Source organism: Haemaphysalis longicornis, unplaced genomic scaffold, assembly GCF_048455015.1.
Source record: "Haemaphysalis longicornis isolate Haplotype H1 unplaced genomic scaffold, Haemaphysalis longicornis Haplotype H1 scaffold_1, whole genome shotgun sequence".
Lineage (NCBI taxonomy): Eukaryota > Metazoa > Arthropoda > Arachnida > Ixodida > Ixodidae > Haemaphysalis > Haemaphysalis longicornis.
In genome coordinates this window covers 237058805-237081504 of record NW_027526203.1, presented here as the reverse complement: position 1 = coordinate 237081504, position 22700 = coordinate 237058805, and the positions used below count along the sequence as shown (strand labels likewise).

At 47.2% G+C, this 22700-nt stretch overlaps 1 protein-coding gene across 1 annotated transcript; it reads left to right on the top strand.

Annotated features, from left to right (window-relative positions):
- The first annotated feature begins 20352 nt into the window (after positions 1-20352).
- Positions 20353-22422, top strand: LOC144168777 (uncharacterized). The gene is made up of 2 exons (XM_077697744.1): positions 20353-20689; positions 21815-22422. Exons 1-2 carry the CDS (start codon positions 20660-20662, stop codon positions 22067-22069), a joined length of 285 nt encoding a protein of 94 aa, XP_077553870.1. The 5' UTR covers positions 20353-20659; the 3' UTR covers positions 22070-22422.
- Positions 22423-22700: the final 278 nt, after the last annotated feature.

The following is a 22700-nucleotide window of genomic DNA, read 5'->3' as shown; positions in this document are numbered from 1 at the left end:
TGTCAGTCATTACCGCCTCGCCCGCCGCAAATACCCCCCTGCCCATTCCCAGCTCACCCACGCGCAGGAACGCACATGGCGACTCCTCCAGACTCACACTCCCCCTTGCCGAGCGGTACTTCACCACATCCACCCGTCCCTTTACCCTTCCCCCAATTGTCCTGCCTGTGGCACACGCTCCACTGTACCCCACTCCATGTGGGGCTGCCCTAAGGACCCTTTCCCTCTAATTTCCTCCGACGAGCAGTGGGAGGGGGCGCTGGGTAGCTCTGACCTAGGGACACAACTCTCCCTCGTGGACAGGGCTACGCTAGTCGCCGCCAGGCTGGAGCCTGCGGCCACCCCGACCCCTTAAACCTACTGCAAATAATAAAGTCTCTCTCTCTCTCTCTCTCTCTCTCTCTCTCTCTCTCTCTCTCTCTCTCTCTCTCTCTCTCTCTCTCTCTCTCTCTCTCTCTCTCTCTCTCTCTGCGCTTTGAGGGGCTCTTATTTATACCCAAAGCGCTAACGGTCAAGCAAGCGTTCCCTCTAATTCTTGCGCATGGCGCGACATGGTACAGACACACACAACGCTCTTTCCAGAGTTCGTGAGGGGTCGGCAGCAGTGGCGCACGCTGAGCCCGATAGAGGGGAGAGAGGAGGTCTCCGCTGCGGATTCCGCGTCCTTCGGACGTGTCTCTACAGGTCCCGTTCGCCGCCGTCGAAGTTTGAATCCGCCGAGAGCGAGGCGCCAGCGGTCCGGACTTCCCAGGCATGTTGCGGCTCGTTGGGATCCGTTGGCTGTCGCGGCAAGCCGGAGTCACCGACACAGAGACACCTACTCGAAAGGCGCATGTAGTGCAGGCTTCACCACATAGCCGAAAAGCGCTGCACGAAGCCCGAAGCCCAGCAGCGCGCTGATTCGTAACACCACCCCTTAAAGACAAGTAAGCAACCAACTACTCCTCTCACTCCACCCTTTCTCCAACTTCCTAAAGCGGACTATAAAATCACATTTCAGCCTTGTTCAGGACTCCATGTTTCACGCTGACAGGATCGCCAGATCATGCAAAGCATACAGCAACCCAGCCGATTCCATAAAAGAAATTTTTCACGCCCGAGTAACAGCGCAACCGCAAGCGCAACAGAACCTTGTCGACATCAGCACGCCTAACGAAGCCTGCGTTAAAGAACTGCGACCAGTCATCATGCTACAGCTTGGCGCTGCAACCTATTTGATCTCTGGCATATCTGTACCACCGGAGTTTCTCCGATATGAGTGTGTTCAGTTGCCTGCCACAAAGAAGGGGGGGGTGTTGCCGAGGCTATGTCGACGGCGCCAGTTGGAATAAAAGTCAGTCTGCGGTGGCTCTGAACTGGAACGCGGTGTCCTTTTTCTCGTCGGGCCCTGCTGGCCCGTCGCAACCGTCACTATATCTAAAACCACTCGGGCAACGGTCCAAGGTATCGACCAAGGCACCACAAGGGAGCAACCGGATATAATAATTCCCACCACAGGACCCAGAATTACCAACGCTTGCAGGATGGGCACCTACCCTTCTGCAGTGATCCCCTTTGAAGGCCCACAAGTGCCATTTGACATCAAAGCTTACACCCTCCTCACGCGTGGCAGGTCGCATCGACAGACAGTCCAGTGTTGCTCACTGTGTGGTGACTTGGGCCACTTTCCAGATGTGTGCCCAACGCATCTATGCTCAGTGCCACGTGAAGGACAGTCTGCACACCAGTGTGGCAACTTTGTGCACTGAATTACGTCACAGCTGACAAAAAGCGTCGAAAGAAATTACGCCCCCTCCCTTCCCCCTTTCGAGTGCGGGAACGGGCCCTCACAAAACAACAAGCGCCTCGATGCTCCCGTCATACCCCCGCAACAGCCAACACCCAGGTTAGCTGGTGTGCCGTTGCCGATACCCCACCCACTGGGGGAGAGGGAACGAATGGCCAGCAAGATACAAGGCATCCCGGACTAAGGACGCCTCCCCCGGGGCTAGTACGTTTAAAACCAACACCTCCACTCAAAACAATGAATTTTATTCATCAACATTTTTCAGTCCCCGTAACCTATCCCCTATAGGCACCAAACTTCGTCAAAGCGTAACATGGCGTCTTTGTACCCCTCCCTTTAGAGAGAAGAGAGAGAGAAACTCTTTATTAAAGAGGAAAATGCAGAGAGGTTTGCCGACATCAGTTGGTACTTGGACCATGGCCCTCTCCCTCCGCTCAGCGCAAAATCTTGTCCGCGCTATTCGAATTCCTCCAGGACATTGGTGTGTCCACGAAATTGTAGTCGTTCCTCCATCTCAAGAGCCTTTGAACTCAATACCCTGAAGAAGGATCATATTTTTTTTTCCACTACTACTACTCTCCTTTTCTTCACTACACCTACTACCTTTTTTCCCTCTCCTCCTTTCCCCGCAGAGTAGCATGCCGGCGAACCCCTCCCTCTAAATTAACATGCATGTTACCACTACCATGCCAACGCTAAATATTTCAGCATGTAATGAGTAAAATGTACTTGAAATTCCTTGGGGCACTTAAGTACGCTGACGGGCTTTATAGGCGAAAGTCTGGCGATACTTACCAGTCTGGCGATACTTAGGCACCTCAAAACCTCAGCTGCCCACCTTCGTTGATTCATTGCCCTGAACCTCATCTCAAAACATATTTTACTCTGTGCTTCTCGAACTTCAAACGACGCCCAGTCCATATCTCCCTGCACTGCTTCGTTGGTTGTTTTCCCATGCGAGCCTAAGGCCTAACGGCCTACCGTGCTCTGGTTCACTTCAAGGCCTGATAGAACGACTGATTTTAAGCAGAGTACAGCCTTCGCAAATGTGAGACCCGGAATCATTACTCTTTTCCACGTTCCTCTCATTACTTCATATTTGTTATACCCCCACAGAGCTCTATGCTTCATTATAGCTGCGTTTCGCTTTCCCTTACCCTTAAGTTGCTCCTCGTTGCTCCTCGTGAGTTGCTCCTCGTGAGTTGCTCCTCGTGAGCGAGTCCGAGGAAGGCAGGCTTTTTTACACAGCAGCGAAGCTCTGCACAAAACTTGCAGCACCCGCGAGCAGGGTTGCGGCGCTCTGAATCGTAACAGTACTTAGAACTGCGGAACCTTGATAAACAAACTATGCATAGCCGTTTCGGTGCACGCTATCGGCAAATAGGGAAAAAATGCAGTTACGGTTTCACCGAGGCTTCCCTCCTCAAGTCATGAAGTTAAGAAGTCAATCATAGCTCCCTGTGAGGACGTTGGGGTTAAGCAGACGGGTGTGTGACTCGCGGAGGAAGATCACAAGAAAGTTGACGCCATGGTCTTGAACGGATAACTCAACACTGAATATATTGGAGACGGAACGCGCTCACAAGCGAAATAAAAAAAAATACAAACAGGTCCGACCCACTAGAGTTCGGGAGAGAAGCGGGGGGAAAAAAACACAATGCCACGCTCACGGCTCTGTCCCACAGTGATGGCGCTCAGTCGCCACGGCGTTGACGCCCTCGCCGCAGGGTTTCGGAAGACGGTGGACCAGTCGCGGTTCCGCTGAGTCACGCGCCGCTGGCTCCGCTTGCTAGGCCTTGCCTCGGAACTGTGACTCCCAGGGACGTCGCGGCGATCTGACAGCTTCGCGAACGGCGACGTCGGTCTTCCGCGTCACAGGCCCGTAGACATCACCCCGCTGGAGCGACCACGAGCCTCGAACTTTGAAAGCCACGAGAGCCTCGACCCGCCTGCCGGTCGTTTTGGTCCAGCTGCCCTCCGGAATCTCCGCCGCTCGCTCCGCTACCTAGGCCAGCCCTCCATGATGATGCTACTCCCCTCCTGGCACACACCCTCTAATGGAAAATGGCCCGGTCACCATCTTCTTCTTCTTCTCGTGGAACCTGCTCTGCGCCGTCGTCCGGGTTTTTCCCCACTCGTGGGACGCCAGTCATCACACTCCCCCTTGTCTGCACAACATGTCGGCATAGAGCAGGCTCGCGATGGGTCAAATAAAGCTACAACATCGGCGCCATGATGAAACTCACCCTGCATTGAACGGGATATGTCTGATCTCTGATACGACTGATCAGCATTGTTGAACTTTTAGTCAAGAACGCGGGTGAGTGGCGCAGGTAGTAACCACGTATAGGGAAATAGTAAACTGTTTACGCTGTTTCGCACTAGTCTAAACTGTCGTTATGCTACCGCTATTCTTACTCAGACTTGCCGACGTCTGTCTCCCACAGCCTGTAATGTGAGTTACGTGAACGTGAACCTACTCACCTGACGTGATTATGACCGAAAACTTAAAATGGGAATTTTCTACATAAACACTTTATCAAAGGAACTTCGAGTAGTCGCAAATTGAACCCAACCCATCATTGACTCTTTAAGCTAAAAAATAACTACAAATTGAATTGTAACTGTAGTATCATGTCTTTTTGTTGATGTGGCATTCATATCCCCATTTTTTGAATAGGTTGGAGTTGTATTCTTTGTTTTTTAGTGTTCCTGCTTCTTAGTGTAATATTTTTTATGGTTTTTGTATTCATCGTTCTCTGTTTTATGCTGAGTGTTTATTTGCTGACATTGTATTCTAGTGTTGCTTGATGATTACTCTCTTTTTTATTTTACAATCATCATGGGAAGTCCCACCTGTGGTTCTTACCTTGGGACCTCCCAGTGCATCTGTACCCATTCACGTTTCATGTCCACGCTTGATCAATAAAATTAAATTCAATTCAAGCAGTGATACAGCGAGTCGTCGAGTGCCACCATCACGCAGTTCGATTGATTTCTTCCAATAAAGAATGCCGTTAACGTTGTTTCATTACTCTGGATATTTTCCACATTTGCTAACTGCAGAAGCGTTCAGCAGTAAGTTGGCGGTTACTGGGCTGATTAGAATTTATGAAAACACACCAGAGCGCTGGTCTACAAATAGTCTACATCGCTGGTCTACATCGCGACAGCAGCAAAGTGCGGGCTTTGAGCCCGCACTTTGCTGCTGTCGGTGCTTTCACGTCGGTGGTGGAGTGGGTACAGTGTTTGACTTCAATGCAGGCTGGCCCGGCATCCGCAAGTTCGAATCGCATGCGGGGCACTTTTATGTTTTTTTTTTTTGCTTGGTACCATTTTATACAAAAAAAAGTGAGATGCCGAAGAGATTTCGGCACAACAACGTGAACTTCGGCAGGGAAACTGAGTAACAGCCAGTAGGTCTGAGTTCTGCTGTAGTTCTGCTACAATGGTTGCCAGACAACTAAAGCTAGAGGTCGCGCCACCGATCACGTCGATAGAAAACTGTTTATGGCAACGAAAAAAGGACGCATTATTTTAGGGGCGAAGCTCCTTAAGTCATGGGTCTGTCCATCCCTTGTGTCTCGTGGTACGTGACCGCCGCATGCTTTCGGAGATGTCGCAAAGTGGGCCGCGTTGCACGCGCAAGAACCGGCTGCAACCGGCAGCGCAAACTCGGCACCGGGAGCGCGAGCTTGTCTGTGTTCGCCAACGGAGGCGCGAGCGCACGTGCACTGCGAGGGGGAGATCACGCAAGAGATCACGCCACGAACGCAGGCAGTCGTTCTCGGAGATCGAACGAGACGCAAGGGCCTTTGCTCGTTTCCTCTCGTCTTGTTCGGGCACAAGTTCGCCCTAAATAAAAGTTCTTTCTTTACCGTTGTGTCCCATCCTACGTGACAAATTGTGGTGGAGGTGCGGGGTAGTCCTCGATGGCGCGGGGTCTTTCACCAGGTCTGGGCCTGGGAGCATTGACTCCGAAAATAAAAGTTGATTTGTACAATGTACGCACACAGTCTTACGTCTTTCTTAATGATGTAATGGGCGAACTTTCACGGGAGAGTTACGGTTACCGATGATCTCCCCCTCTCGAGCTTCGCCCCACTTATCATCACTCATTCCGTGGATAGAGCGTTCAACTGTCGAATGTTCTTAACATGACGTCACTGCTAGCCTTGCGCTGCCGACCGACGATGCGCGTATGGTCGCTTGAGATCAGTGTTGTACGGAACGGCGTTACAAGGAACGGCGTTCCTGGAACTAGTTCCTTTTTGGAGGAACGGAGGAACGCCACCGTTACATTAAGGGTCGGTGGAACTGTAACGGTAACTCGTTACGTTTTTGAAGGAACGGCAGGAACGGCGTTCCTGCCGTTACATCGCTAGGATTTGGCTGTTTTTGATGCCAAGGCTCGAGTACAAAAATCCACAAAGCGCTACTGCGTTTCTTGTCCTATAGACTAATCAAGTTGCCTGCCCTTCAGCCGTAAGTGCTTCCTCGAAGGTCAAAGGCAGAAGAATAACCACGCAGCAGGCCGCAGCTTGTGCTTGCTTTCATGCTGGTTGCTTACGCAGCGTTCGACGGGTGAATAGCGTAGCCGCGAGAATGCTTTTCACCCTTCATCGTTTGTCTGGGGAGGCCAGAATGCGCGTCTGGCCCATAGAATTGGTCCCTGGCGGGGAAAGACTAGAGAGTTTTAGCAGTCCGTCCGTTCTGTCGTATGCGTTGTTACTGGGTTGCCGGGACCCGGCTGTGCACTTGGGCATTCGTCGCGGTAGGGGGATTGGTTCCGCGGGCCTGCCTTCGCCATGTCCGTGCCTCCGCACCCTTCCTACTCGCCCTTCCGCGCGCTCAGGAGCAGACCGGTCCCGGTCAACCCGGTAACAACATAGCCAACGAAACGGACCGACTGCTAAACGGGATCCGGACATTTCGGCGTCGGACATTTCGGTCCAGGAGTTTTCGGTGTGGACATTTCTGTGCACGGACATTTTGGTGCACGACGTCTTGGCCCAGACATATTGAGTGAGGGGATGTCCCAGGCATTCTTTGAACATTTTAGCTTTAATATTGTAATTTCGTGACTTGATATGATTCTACGTTCGAGACTTGTGCTTGCGCCGCCATTCGTGGAAACGAACGCTAAACCCTGGCGGAGCATTGCCACGTGAAACCCAATTTCTGTAGTAGATGGTAAAAATTAACGTTGTTAATTTGGATCCGTTCAACCATTTTTTGTTATTGTAACATTCATGTGAACAACCATAATATTTTAAGTGTTACCAAAGCGCTTTCCCTTCACTTCACCCAACGGTGCAAGACGCTGCTGCTTTTATTCTATTCCCCCCCCCCCCCCCCAGCAAAACTTCCGCGAAAAAACAACAGAAAAACGAGGTCGATTAGGCGCGTGTGCATTTCGTTTTAATTATTCTCTCAATCAATCTCGCCTTCGTTGCATTCGGTGTCAGTTCTACTTAAAACCAACAAACCAACGATCGCACTTACGGTGGCGTTACTTAGGGGAGGGGAAAGCTGAGCCCCACCGGCAATCATCCCCCTAAGTAGAGAGAGAGGGGTGTCACTTGTGCTTCACCATTGCGTCGACTGGACTTCGCAAACTTGAAGACGACTGTTGCCGCTCTCGTCACACTAGCCTATTCATGTTTTTTTTGCTCCTTATAATGGGAGGAAGCGATGTATATCTGGGGTATCCTTCATAAACGCGACTTGATGAGGTAAATCCCAAGGGGGCGACTGAAGGCGCAGAAAGAGCGATTCCTGGAGTGGGGGCGCCATCGATATGACCGCGACGCGCGGAAGGGCGTAGCCAGCAAACGATAGTGGCCATTGTGTTCTCAGAGGCTTTTTTGGGTGGCTTTTTGTGTCACATTATAGAGGTTTCGTGCGCCCATGGTGAATGTAAAGCTTTTTCTCTGTTTTAAACACGAAGTGTGCTATGTCATTGTTCTGAATGTATCACCCAATTCCTGCAGAGGCTAGCAGTATGTTCTAAATCAAAAATAAAAAATCACTGCGGTGACGCTTCGGAGACCGTAAACTCCACCACGCCAGTAGGATTTTCACGGGAAACAGAAAATAATATGGCTGAAGAAGAAATCTAGTCGAGATTCGAGCTTACAGGCGGGAGGTGGAAGGGGGGGGGGCGCTAGAACAAAGAATTAAAATGTGGTAAATGTAGCCTTGTAAACATTAAACGAAGGTTGGTTGTCCCGAACACAATGGGTAGAATTTGCATGCACAACCAGTACGCGTTAATCAGCATTTAGGAGATTAGAACCTGCGGCTGTTTTCCAAAAGGCCCGTTTTTCCTGCCCGACAATATCCTAGACCAGTGTTCCCGAATTCATTTTAGCAAGGCAGCCCAGCCTACGTAATACTCTTCATAAGGTTTTCTTCATTCTGGGGGGCTAGCTCATTTTCGTTACTTTTTGGATATTGACAGTGTGCATGTAATTTATGTAATTTGAGGGTGTGTAATTTAAAAAAATACAAAAGAGGCGGTAGACCATCGTAAACACGGGTAATTGTCTTAGCTAAAAAAGAGCGAATATAAATTAACAACCTGTCGTAAATGAAAAAAAAAAAACGTGTGCTAAAGAATTCAATCGGCTACATAACAGGTGTCCCCAAGAAGAGGTATTAAACAAAAATATATAAATGTAGAATTTCTAAGAATACCTGGCAAAGATCGAACATGGAATCAATCAAAAAATAAATTCACTCCTCCGGATTGTTGTCCATAACCCACGTTAGGCGGAAATAAAAATATAACGGCTGTCGCAAACAGGCGAGCACCGGATAATTTGGTCGCCGAAATGTCCGTGCACCGAAATGTCCGTACACCGAAATGTCCGTACACCGAAATGTGCGTGCACCGAAACGACCGTACACCGATATGTCCGTACACCGATATGTCCGTACACCGAAATTTCCGCACCGAAATATCGTGCACCGAAATGTCCTCGAGCCGTCTGGAGTTTGTCCGGTGCTCCCTGAAAAAATTCGCCTAGGAGTGTTTCTTTTGACTATCTTTATCTCCAGATAATCTGCTGCCGGCGGTGTCAATATTCGTATAATATAAGAAGTTCGATGTGAGTTTTAAATGTCTCACTTAATTTCGACCCAGGATTATCCGACACTATATTTTAATTCAAAAACCTAATTGTAACGTGAATGTAACGACCCGTTCCAATTTTCGAAGTGGAACTGGAACGCGTTCCTTTCGCAATAAAGGAACTTGTAACGGGAACTCGTTTCAAAATTGGCAAGGAACGAGGAACGAGCTTTCGTTCCTATTTTGGAGGAACGTGTACAACACTGCTTGAGATGCGCCTGAAAACGAGCATTTAAACGGTGTCTCCAAAATTCCAGAAGCACTGAATTGTGAACATATATAAAATTAATGTTCTTGAAAGGTTGTTCAAGCAGTCAAAATTAAGCAAAGAGAAATGAATTTTCTCTTTCGGACCCCTTTAAAACTCTGCTAAATTCTGAAAAACATCCACCCTCTTCCACCCACGCAAACTCATGTACTGGGGTATGCTCAGGGGCGAACAGTTCAAACATTACATATTGCACTTCCATCGAAACGTGGAAGGCAGCTTTGACCAGCTCGTTACCTCAATATCAGCGCGCGCTAATTGAGAGGGCAAGGGGGGGAGCTGCTGGATCCATTGCCTTAGACTTCAAGTTCCACCTTTGGGTCTCTAGCATCTCTTTACCTCATTTTCCAAAAATGTAAACGCGGTAACGGTCTGCTAAAACTCTCTACATTGAGTTATAGCAGAGCGGAGATCCACTCCCAGTAGAGTAGACAGTAGTCTACAGGCGCCACTGCGCGTGCGCAGAGGGGGTGAACCGGTTGCCCGCATGGGCTGGGGAACCCACGTGTACCGGAGGTTCTCCGCTCTCCTATGCTTGTTAAGAGAAAGTTGGAGCAGAGCAGAGAGCCGGTACCGGTACGGTAGACGGTAGTCGACCGAAAACGACTGCGTTGCGCAGAAGGGCCGAAACCGGTTGTGCGAACCCGCAGGTCGCACCACCCTTGTTCCGGGCACCATAGACAAACCGATCCTCCGATCTGCATGCAGTGACTCTCTGCATAATTTCATTTCATTTCATTTCTCTCATTTGCCCGTAAAAAAAACAGAGAGAAGAAAAGTGAACGGAAAGGCCGAGAGGTTATCCTTAGAGACCGTATTGCTACTCGGCACTTGGGGAGGGCTGTTCAGGGCATGAAAGAGAGGGCAGGAGAAAAGGAGGGGATAAGAGCGGGCTCGCGCACACTTTTTTTAGCCCCTTTGTGGGCACTATAGTCTTTCATCTAAGCCTGTGTCCTTCATGAAACGCAAAATGAGTTTTGTTGCCTTCTGCGAAGTCGATGGTGGGGGTGGAGGATGTCGCAGAACAGTCTCTACTGTGAATGGTTCATTGTCCGATCGGCTGATTTGGGTGACCAACACGCGTCTTTTCGATGAAAACTGGCGGCAACGACAAAGCACATGTTCGATTCTCTTCAACCTCGCGGGCGTCGCACTGGGCGCTACTGGTCATTCCGGTGAGGAAGGAGTAGGCTTTCGTGAAGGCCACTCCCAAACACAGTCTACAAAGTAAAGTAGACTCTGATCGAGAGAGCCCACACGGAAAACGGCGCTGGAGTAGAGGGTGCTGGTTGTGGAGGCGCGGAGGCACACTACGGAGTATTCCATGGACTAATGGAGGTCTTGCGCGGGAACTGACGAAGCACCCTAGCGGCATCTGTCCTTGAAAGGGCAGGATAGTTACATAAGGGGAAGAGGAGGGCTTCCGCCGAAGTTTAACGATTTACACAGTGAAAACAACTTCAACAACAAATAATCAGTGAAAAAACAATAAAAATGAAGATGAGGGAGTTCGAGCGAAAGCTCGTGCAAACGTAATACAACTGAAGGCAGTCAACGTGGTCGAATAAGAAACGCGGGCTATCGACCCCTTATCGACTCCCTTGAAACCTGTCAGCCTCACGTGCTGATAATGAAGTACTACTGAAAGAGAAGCTTTCGGCTGACACAAACTCTCAAGCCTGCCTGGGCGATCTTATTGCGGTGTGGGCTGCAGTCTATTGCTAATTAACGGTGATAGCCCTTTCTTGTTTCAGCCCACCAACGCGATGAGAGGAACCTCAGCGACGCTAATTGCGTCCGCGTTGCGGAGTAGCTACCACGGGCTAAGTGCGTTTTACGAGTCGAGTTAGGGGTGAGCGTTGTGTGTTTCTATTTACAACCGAGAACACATGGACAGCTGCCCGTCATGTAAACAACGGGTCTACCAGCGGTTAATAAGGCCTCGTTCGTCGCATTCAATCTAGAAGCGGCTGGAAACTATTTCGGATTCATTTGCGTGCTTCTGCCAACCCTCATCCTTAAATTACATGTGTTCGGGTTCGGTCATTTTTTATTAAGCATAATTTTATGTTGAACATACTGCTTGAGCTCTTCCTCGAGCTTGATACAAGAGTTTGGAAGTACATAACGGCAAAAAGAGGCGAGGGATCCACATCCAACATGTTAACTAATCCTTGGTTACGAAGTTTACAACCCTTTGTTACAGTTGGGTTCGGTGAACCCAGAGCGGCCATGGTCATAACCAATAAGGTCGGTGCTTACACCAGTCCATTTCACAGCACATGTCGCAGCATCATGGTTTTTCCGTTCTACAGAATATTTTTTTAGTTTTTCCTGACTGTTTTGTAGCTCTTGAACTGCTTGTTTGCCGATACAATGGGGTTAACCCATGTAAACTGCAGTGCTTTAAGAAATAAAGGCTTCCCTTCAGGACGAAACGCTTGATATGGAACACCAGCTTTTTAAAAGATTGAAGACAATAAGCGACTTTCACCGCATCGTTATTAAAATTTAACAAAGTTTACCGAGCCTTCAGCCATTCCGGGACAGCCTTAACAGCTTCATTCGACGTCTAAATCTGTAGAAGGTGTAATGATTTTTTAAACTCAAGAGATTACTCACCTTGAAGACCCAAGTCGAGGATTTAGCCCCTTAACTCAGGACATTTCTTGGAACGACAATGCACTCGATGGATTGTTTAGGAACAAACCTCATCTGAAAAGCAGCCCGGTAAAGAAACCGTTCTCATATGCCTTCCAGACGTTAACAAAAAAGCAAGACAAGATCATGCTAAAAAATTAGCGTCCTTCCATTCTGTGCAAAAGGATGACCTGCGAAGCTGGACCCAATTCACCGAGTGCACGGAATAAAAGATGTTTGTTTGTAATTTAAGATTTAGCATACTTTATACCCAATAAGCTGAAGGAAAGATGAAAGGACTGGAGCTTTTTTCTAGTGGAAAAAAAATGGGGCTGACTGTTTCTCTCCCACGTCGTAGGCACCCTACTGTCTGTGTAAGATTCAGCGGCTAAAGGTCCAACAAGACGAAAGATCCAACGAGACTAAAGGTCCATCAGTGGATATTCCGTCTCGTTGGATCTTTCGTCTCGTTGGACATTCAGGCTCGATTGGACCTTTCGTCTCGTTGGATCTTTCGTCTCGTTGGACATTCAGGCTCTTACTATTAAATGAATGTCCGGAGCACTCTAAAGTTACCTTGAATGCCCTCTGCCTCAATTTGGTTGTGGGACCTTCTGCATTTTCACGTGCAATACCTTTTACACGATAATTTGAAGTGAAATGTACGCCTGGCACCTCTGATTTCCGTCGTAAAATTTGAGTCTGCTTGCAACGCTATTGACGAAAGCAAGCTTGGTCGTGAGTACGTTGCTGAGAGTGCCCAAAAAGATGTTCAGTTTTTTCATTAGGACCTGTTTTATCATTCGGGCAAACTATAGGGGTTTTTCTTGTTTTTTTGTGTGTGTGTGTGTGCAATAATATCAGCGAAAAAATAATGCTCCCGAGCTTCATGCGCATGGCAGGCACGTGAGCACTAAGCAAACAAGCAAACAGTCACGTGCTCTTCCATTCAAAAAAGGAGGGTGCGACGACAGTCGCCTGACGCTCACCGCGTACGCGCGCGAGTGTCCGTCAAGTGCTCGCAGCCCGTAAGAAGCGGTCGATGCGGATGAGGGTTCTATATTCTCGGTTCGGTCTCATCAAGACGTCAGTTTGATGTGTCATTCATTTGCCATCCAGGATTTCATATATTAATCAGTTATTGAGATAAAACATCCAACTTGAATATCTTGTCTTCTGGTATTTCGATTAAATTTCGCGTCCACTTATACAAATGATGTTATCGTGCTTCACGATGTCACAAGAGCAAGCGCAAATTCTGACCATGTGGACGCGCAATATTTTGGATGTGTTGTTAGCGTTCCGGAGGTTTTGAGGGCACGTCAGAAAAGCAGCTCATTGCTTTCTGGATGGCTTATGTCTACTAGCTGTTCATATTGGCAGCCACAATATGGTAAGTATGTAACAATAGGCAAACAAATGAAAGTTTGCCAGCAAACAATACAAGGAAGTCGAACTGCGAGACTGACCTAGAGGCGTCATTATTCAGCGAGTCCAATGAAGCATTATATAAATCAGACAAGTAGTAGTAGTAAAAAAGTTTAATGAGCCTTATAAAGTAGGAGTGGTTCCCTAGTCCGGGAATCCAAGTGATGACCGGGCGACCGACGCCCTAGATACCAGTAGTTGTTGGACTTCCAGGTGATCGCTGGTAATCAGGTTCTCCCACAGCTCATTGGAGGGGGAGGGGAAATCAGACAAGAGCAATACCGAAGACAGAGCTAGCTGCAATTTAGGCTTATCTTGTGCATGCGCTGCGCTTCTTTGAATTCTTTCTTGTTGTCTTTCTCAGGATTAATATTTTTGGCCATTGGTTCAAACGCAAACATTCATAACTTCTGCGTGATACTGATTTCTAGTAAAACTTGGCATAATTTTTTTCTCGCATTATGGGGTGTGCCACAAAACTCAACAAGTAAAATCGCGCCACAAGTTTTGATATGGCTCCCTTTCTCACAAAGGCATGCTCATGGTATCTCAGTAATGTGTCTCATTAATTTCGGTTCATTGCACGTGTTAAGGCCTACCCTATTTCACAACCAACCACTTTTTATTGAGTCAACTTAAAATAGAGTGTTCGCATGAGAACAACTTCTAAAACAGTATTTAAACAAACATATAAAACACATAAGATATACTTTCTAAGGCTCCCTTGGGCCTAAAAATGCTTTATGGTGTACACCAACAATCTGCGTTTATCTTTCCAAAAGTTTTACACTATAGCTTAACCTAATACATTTAACTGAAAAATGCGATGACCAGCGTTAGCCGTAAAATACACGCTAGAAAAAGGAAAGAAAATGGACATCTACAACAGATATTTTCCATTTAGTCTTGACATTGTTCCCACTTTAGACTTCTTACCACGCAGGAAGCTGAAAAGGCAAATATATTTTGACCATATAGGCTCACAGTTTCTTCAAGCCTTCGGTAAAACTATATTTGGTGCTCTTCATTGTGCATAATGCACGTGTTGAACTAATGCCGGTAAATACTTTTTTGCAGCAATTCTATCTATTTACACTTCTGCATAATGGAGAGGTATGAGCTTTAGAACATTGAGAAAATCCTCCTTAAAGCTTACTCACCAAATTTAGCACTTAGGCATCGGAAAGTGGAATTTTCAAACGGCAGATACGTTTAGCTTGTGTTCAGTCGACCAGCGTAACAAAGGAACTCATAGAAAATTGTGTGCGAAGTGGAAACACTAAGAGGAAATAGCAACCTGTGCGCATACATACTCAGAATTTCAGTGAAACCCCTGCTGCCACGTCTTCATCGGTCTCTTTCATTTTTCTTGGTTTAGGTCTTTACCTGTCTCTTTTTTTAAAGGGGTTAAGAAGGCCAAATGCAACAGTATATTGCGATGGAGCCAGCCTTCGGTCACCCACTAAACTCCATACCAGCCCTGAAAGACGTTTTTTAACCGAAAAACAATACGAACACTTGAACAACATTGACATTTTACGCCACACGACGACAGCGATGACGTAATAGATAAATACCCGGCATCTTCGGTTCAAGAGCACAACAGTGCTTAATTGCGCACATCCCCACAATACGTTTTTTTACTAAGCCCATCTTCCCTTTATGTTTAATTTACTACGCAGCGGCAGCTCAATGTGCACGTTACTAACTGCGCTACGGAGCACAAACTTACGGTTGGTGACTACGCAGAGTAACGTAGGAGACGCAAAAGCATCAGTGTGTCTGCATTTGAGCACACGTTATAGATCATAAGGCATCATCAATTAATCCGTAGCCCTCCACCATGCATGGCTGTCCGCAAAGTACTGGCTGTATATTTTGTTCCGAAATCCCTGTTTTAACACGTTTAATATTTTCATAATGAATATCGGGATAATGGATACCTCTGTCGGATATCGCTCTTGGATCGCTCTCGGGTGGAGTGACATACAACTATTGGGGGATGGACAACTATACTTGAAACGAAGGAGCTAAATCAATTGAGCAGAAGTTCGTTTCTCTAGCTTAAGAGTAATTGGCGAAGTTTTGTGATTTCCGGGCCAGTCTCACGCGCCATTAATTATACGATGGTACTTTGTGCCGCAAACAAACAGATTAGTCTTATAGATTTCCATGCTAAAAATCACACTTTGTTTTTTGTTTGATGGTAAAACTATTTTGAGGAGGTTGACGGAAGCCATCCGGTACGGCACATGTCCAACGCTTTATATTGACGCAAAAGTGAGGCCTGCTACCTGCACTGTCACAACGCTCATTTTATTAACGTAGTGTAACGTTTGGCACAACACACTTGAACCTATCGCTATCGGCTCAAACTTAAAAAAATGCGTATCTTGAATGAAAAAGTGGGGCCTTAGTATTGTTGGACCGTTCGTCTCAGTGGACCGTTCATCTCGTTGGACATTTAGGCTCGATTGGACCTTCAGACTCAGTGGATCTTTCGTCTCGTTGGACATTCAGACTCGATTGAACCTTTCGTCCTGTTGGATCTTTCGTCTCGTTGGACATCCAGTTGGACCTTCAGACTCGGTGGATCTTTCGTCTCGTTGTACATTCAGGCTCGATTGGACCTTTCGTCTCGTTGGACATTCAGGCTCGCTGATCACATGACGAATTAGACCTTTCGTTTGGTTGGATCTTTCGTCTCGTTGGACATTCACGCCACAAGCGTCTGTGTAACGCTCTAAACCAATTCGCTCGACCACTGGGGATACTGGACGGGTCACACTGGGCCGCTTGACGTCTGTGTTTAAACACAGAACATTCGGGTCAGCACAATAGACATGCCATTTGTGAGAGCATGAAACCTATAGCTGCACATGCCCGTCCCCTTCCCTCTACTCCTAACTCGTGCACGCATAAACCGGCAACCGGTTATGTGCGTATGCTTAGACGTGAAGGACACCGGCGAAAATGTCGCCCTATAGCCGTTCAAGATGGGCAAGGACTCACGTCGACGTGCATGGCGGGCAGGTTGCTGTTCATCCAGGAGGGATGCGCAGCTACTCGACAAGCTAGAACTTGCCGCAGCAACGGCGGCGGCAGCGGCATTTTGTTGTTTTCGCGCCCATTTGCGCTTCTGTTCAGACCGACGCTCCGTAAATTCTTGCTGTTCTTCTTCCGAGCGAAAGACATGCGTTGGTCCCATAGCGAGTTAAAACTGGAAGGGCTTGAGCTTTATTCTAGCGGACCAACATGTGGCTGTCCGTTTTCCTCCCACGTCGTAAGCATCTTACAGTCTGTGCAACACACCAACTCAAACCAAAATCGCTCGACCACGGTGGATAGCTGACAGGTCGCATTGAGCCATGAGACTTGCACATTTAAATCCCCACTATCACAACGGGCATGTCACGGATACCGGCATGACACCTAGCTGTGCGTGCACGCCCCCTCTTTGCACCCCCAACCCGTGCACATTACACCGGCAGCCGGTGATGGGCGCGTGCGTAGGCGGGAAATACACCGCCGGCACTGACGGGGCTACCGTCGTTATCAACCGATTGCGCAACTCGTTAAGGAGGCATAGCTGGTGGCGAGGGAAATGACAGTTATGAAATAGGGGTCGGCGGTGGCGAGGAGGAGCTCCGGAGCGGCGCCGAGTAAAGCGGCTTCAGCGGAAATAAAACTGGGGGCTTAGACATATACTGCTTCGCAGCAAAAATTTACAGAGGCTAAGATTTTCGTCCAGAACTACAACTCCCGAGCTGCAATGAAAAAAACATAAACGTATTTGGAAAACCGCGAAAAGAGACAAGGATCAGAGCAAGGGATATAGTTGGTTCATGATAAACTTCAGTTTGATAAAAGAAAATGTACAGACGCAACGGACTTTGGGCTGGCCTTCAACAGGTGACCCTAGCGCCGAACTCGCCATGACTGGCCTTTAGCACGGGAAGGTTGTGGTTTCCTCCGTAGGCTGCCATGGTGCTGAGCGTAGAAAATCACGGGGGAAAACTTGCACCGTAGTCGGATTTACTATCTGCGATCGGGTCCTCAAGGTGTGAGGCGAATCGCCATGCGAGTTTACTTTGATGCCTCCTACATCCAATGATTCATCTTATTTCAAATTGATTCCCCTTAGTTTCTTTCGTCATCCAACCCGATTTATTTGGATCCATCTTCCCTCCCCATTGGTTCATGGTTGTTCAGTTTGATTCATATTAATTCATTTTATATATCGAATACCATTGAATGAACCACTTATTAAGCTAAATCCAGGTATTTAACGATTCACTTTTTAACTTAACATAATCCACCTTCATTCCTCTTAATTCTCATTGACTCCTCTCCATTTTCTTTCTATTCTTTCTTACTTCTCTCTGATCCATCTGAATTCACTTTGGTTCCTGCTAATTCACGTTTATCTATCTTAATTCACTTATCAATTCACTGCAATCACTTAGTTCCTCTCAATTCAAATTGATCTTCTTAATTCGCTGTGTATTCCTTTATAATGCACTTCGATTTATTTTGTTAACTTTGCTTTCTGCTTATTCACTTCGATGTAACTTAGTCAAGCAATACAATTTACTCTGATTCTTTTTAGTTCAAACTGATTCCTTTTAATTCGCGTTTTCCTCATTTTTATTTCACTTGGATCCATCCTAATTTACTTTAGAAAGCTGTTGATTCGGTTTGATTCACTTTAATTGACTTTTATATAACTTATTCATTGAGTGATCCGCTTTAATTCACTTGAATTAAAATCGATTCACTTTTATTCGGCATATATTGACATTTATTTCGCACTGTTCGCTTTGTCCTCCTTCGTAATTTACATTGATTCATCTTAATTCACTTTGAGTCCGTTAATTCAATTTATCCAACTTAATTCATTTATTTATTCACTTCGTGTAATTTTGATTCCTCACAATTCACATTGATCCCTCCTAATATGGTTTGTATTCCTTCTTAATTCGTATGGTTTCAACTTAATACACTGTGAATTTTGTGAATAAACTTCGATTCATCTTTATTCACCTTGATGTAACTTTATTCATTCAGTAATTCAATTAATTTATCTTTATTCCTTTTAGTTCGCTTTGATCCCTTTTAATTTGGTTTATTCCTTTTAATTTGGTGCGGACGGAGATCGAATGGAGAATGAGCGAGATAACGACAAATTTACAAAAACACCATTTCCCCTGTTTTCTTGCTTAGGAGTACAATTTTGGAAAATCCAGCCTTAGTGAGCTCCTACGTCATGATATGAATGCACTCCTGAAATTTCAAGTCTCTAGGGGTAGCAGTTTTGGCTGGGAGTTGAATCAGTGAATCGGTCAGTCGGCTGGGCGCTTCTCTTCGTAAGTATAGATTTCAATAAATGGTGCTAATGACGAACGTAGTGATAAGCGGCTCGGGCCCTATTCTCGACTTCGTAAGTTATCCGTGAAGTTGTAAAGCGTAAGCAATCAGTGACGTATGCAGGTATAGCTCTGATGGCACGCAGTGTAATTTGACGCTTAGCTCATTAAAATCACGACCAAGCTATCAAATAATGCGGATAAAAGATGTAAAACACTTCACATGCATTATAAAAGTTGAGACGGCAGCTGAGGCTGTCAAGGGAAACACATTTCTTTAGGTGAAAAATGGCGTCAACCTTACAATGCGATAAAGTAATGTTCATCCAAAAGCGAACGAAAGGCGGGCGTTGAGCTAAAGAACATCTCATATTCTTCTTTTACCGTATCTATTTATTTCTTTCAATCGCTTTTACTAACATACCATATTTACTCGATTATAACCACCCTCTTTTTTCCACGATTGTGGTGCCCAAAGTGAGTGGGGTGCTTAGATTCGAAAACATAAATTAACCTTCGACCCTCACACACACACACTTTTTTGCGGCGGTATCTCGACGAGACGGGGGTAAGGAATAATGTTTCATTTGGTAAACATTCAAGAGAAAAGGTTTTACAGACAGTGAACCCACTGCTTACGTCTGATACTCAGCCATTCTCACTACCACCCGAGTCAGTTGCACCGTTTCAACAGCCGCTTCCTGTACCCCACAGCAGGTCGTCTTCTGTTCTGTCGAAGTGGTTTGTAATTGAACACTTCATAAATGACCTGGTCAACTTGGACCCGCTAACACGCACCCAAAATCTACCTTGAGATGGTTGCTTAGAAACAGGGGTTCTAAGATTCGACTGCAGACATTTTTTCCTAATTTCTTTTTCTGAAAGTAGGGGAGGGTGCTTAGAATCGCGGGATGATTAGAATCGCAAAAATACGGTAGTTCAGCTCTGTGCTTCAATGCAAGCTTTGTTGCGTTATCCCTTCCCGGCCGTCACTGCGGTCGCGTTATCGTCTGCTGCTAGGTCACACGTTTATGGCGTGACCACAGAAGAAGACGGCAGTGACCATCGGTTGTATGACGTGGTAAGGATATACGCCTGATAACAGAGAGCTTTAGCTGACCATTTGTTGATAGTCCGCTGCGCTCCGATAGCAAGCGGGAGCGCCATTGCGCATGCGTAGTGCGCTAGGGCGCTAGCGGTGATACCGTAGCGGTGCCCCGCTCCGCTAGCCGGGTTCTCTCGCCTTCACGCTACCGCGCGGAATTCCAACATGGCTGCCCCCAGCGAGTCGAGTGCGCTACGGCGAACTCCATTTCTTCAGTTGAAACACGAGAGATGAAACCGCGAAAGCGCTTCCGGATAGGCTACAAGCATATCGGGCCAGCAGGCACCGCACCCTGATTGGTCCGTTAAAATGACGTCACACACACACACATTAACCGGATGTGACGTTTGATTTTTTTTTTTTCTCGCCAGGGCAGTCATTTGGCATTTGGCAGCGTGAGTTCAGAGGACGGTTCCCTTTACCGTGGTTCATTGTTAGTGCAACGCCAGGCAGCCAGGTTCGAGTGATGTCGTTACGCGGAGTTCTAGTTGGCGACAGCCAACTCAAATTCATGTGCAGGTTGCGGCTGCGCTTGTTGCCGTTTGTGGAGACCTGCACATTTAGCTTCGGTGGCCACAACACTCCCCGGCTGTCCGAAGCAGTGTCGCACTTGCGTTGCCGGCCGGCAGATTTCGCCGTTCTCTATGTTGGGGGGAACGATTTAGATCGGACCGGCGCAGATCCGCAGCGGATATGTGACAGCATCAAGGTGTGTACAGAGGAAACCCTCGCACTATTTTGTTTGTCTGTGAAGGCGGGATGGACATTAAATGTCGCCCTATTTGTGTTGTAGGCCCTCGTGACCCAGCTGCAGCACGAGGTGGCCCCTGCCGTGCACGTCTTCACGGTGCTGCCTCGTTGCTTCCAGTCGGCAAGCGCGAGTTCCACTCGTCGCTTGCTGAACAGGAAGCTAACGGCCACCCTGAAGCGTATGCGGGACGTCTACATACTGAACGCTGAGGTAACAATGGACGAGCTCGTATAGGCCTACATGTATTGTTTTGTTCTCTAGTGGCTACGTATAACTATATTTCTAACGCTGTCTTAAAAAATTAGAAATTGTACACAACTTTAGCCAGTTTTGCGTGGAAGTATGTGTATAGAAGGTACCATTCTGTTGTGAAAACATGTTGACCGACCACGTGCTTCGCCTGCGACGTAGCTGTGTTCTCGAGATGCATGTTATCAAACTTGCCGTACCCCCTAGCGTTTGCACTGAAGTACGCTTATAGAGTCGGAAATAGGAGCTAAAAGTCCCACTTTGTATGAAACTTTGGAGAAGTCCGCCTTACAAAATTAGTAATGGCAGAGTGCCACTAAATGTTTGCTAAATGGTTACATTTGGGTCCGAATGTCATTTGAACCAACTGTCATTTGACTCACATCGGGTTCTTCGAATGTCATTCAGCATCCCGTGCTACACTACAATTTCGATGGCATTTGAAAGATTTCACAATTTCTCGCCGTGCTGTAGTGGCACTGTTGTCGCCCCGTTCCGTTTTCGTACAATAATACAACGATGAAATGTAGGAGCAGTCTAAGGCAGTAAAATGATGTCAAATTAGAAGAGGCACCAGTTTTACTCTAATGTGGCTGCTGTCTTGCGTGTTTTTTTTTTTTTTTTTGCGACTGACCCACTGGTTTTGAAAGTATTAAAATTAAATATGTCTGTTTCATATTTTAAGTAAATCAGCAGTGAACAAAGTTCCACAAACAAATATTTTGTTTGTTTTACGTACGGCAGTAGTATATTTTTATTGCCAATCGAAGACGCTGCGCGCGAGAGTGCTAGAAATGGCATTTGAAATCCCAAATGTCTCTTTTGGTGCTTATTTGGCTCGAATCTCATTTGAGCCGAATGTCATTTCAAAACATAGTGTAGCAGGGGCATAAAAAGAACATATTTATGGCAGAGGCACACTAAATGTTTGCATACATGGTTTAAAAAGAACTTAGTAGTGAACCGGTGCCTGCTTCGCATTTCTTCGCGAGTCTTGTTGTTACCTAACATTAAATATTTGTACTGTGAAGTGTGCTTGCATTTGCCCTGACAGTCTGCTTGCTTTGTTGTTGAATTTGTGCGCAGCACCGTTTCCTGAACGCGACGAAACAGCCGAAGCGGTCCCTGTTTGCCGCGGATGGATACCACGTGTCGAGGGATCGTGGCATCGACGAGATGTCTGCGATCCTTGTGAAGGCGCTGGCCAGGCGGTACGGGCGGGGCATTCTCTCGCCAGACCGAGCTGCACCTGGTGCCAAGTACACCTTCTCCCGCTGTGTCCGCTGTGGAGCCAAGGGCCACGAGAGGAACGACTGCCTGCAGTACTGCTCGCCGTCCTGAGGTGCAACGAGGCACCACTGAAGACCATCGGCTTGCTAAAACGGCCCTTTTCAGGGCCACATATTTGCCTGCCATGCGGGATTCGCTGCAGCCAACCCTTGTCACCCCGTAACCTGCTCTCTCTAGTGGTATGGTCAGCATAAAACCCTACTTGGTGAATAGGTGGTGGAGAAAACTACTTGCACATTCATTGCAGTACAGGCAGCCATGATTTGTGCTCGCCCTAGGCCGAGAGTTGCACTTTCTTTTTATATGCTCTTAATTTCGAAATTCTCGACTTGCATGTACACCTTCTCCCAAACACGAATCAGAAATGGTTTGTTCCACCCAGTTGATGAAGCCTCAGTGCCACCCGCCGCGGTGGCTCAGTGGCTGAGGCGTTGCGCTGCTGAGCACCAAGTCGCGGGTTCCATTCCCGGCGCGGCGGCGGCCACCTTTCTGATGGAGGCGAAAAGCAAGAACGCCCGTGTGTGCAAGATTTTGGCGCACGATAAAGATCCCCAGGTGGTCAAAATTAATCCGGAGCCCTCCACTACGGCGCACCTCATTGCCTGCGTTGTGTCGGCGCGTTAAACCCTACAATCAATCAAGCCTCAGCGTGTCATCTGCCCTAGGGAAATTTGCTGCTAAT

What these genes read in the sequence shown, in the direction of transcription:
- LOC144168777 (XM_077697744.1), top strand. Translation starts at nt 20,660, where the DNA reads ATGCGGGACGTCTACATACTGAACGCTGAG. An exon ending in TCTACATACTGAACGCTGAG is followed by an intron (nt 20,690 to 21,814) that starts GTAACAATGGAC and finishes ATTTGTGCGCAG; the next exon opens with CACCGTTTCCTGAACGCGAC.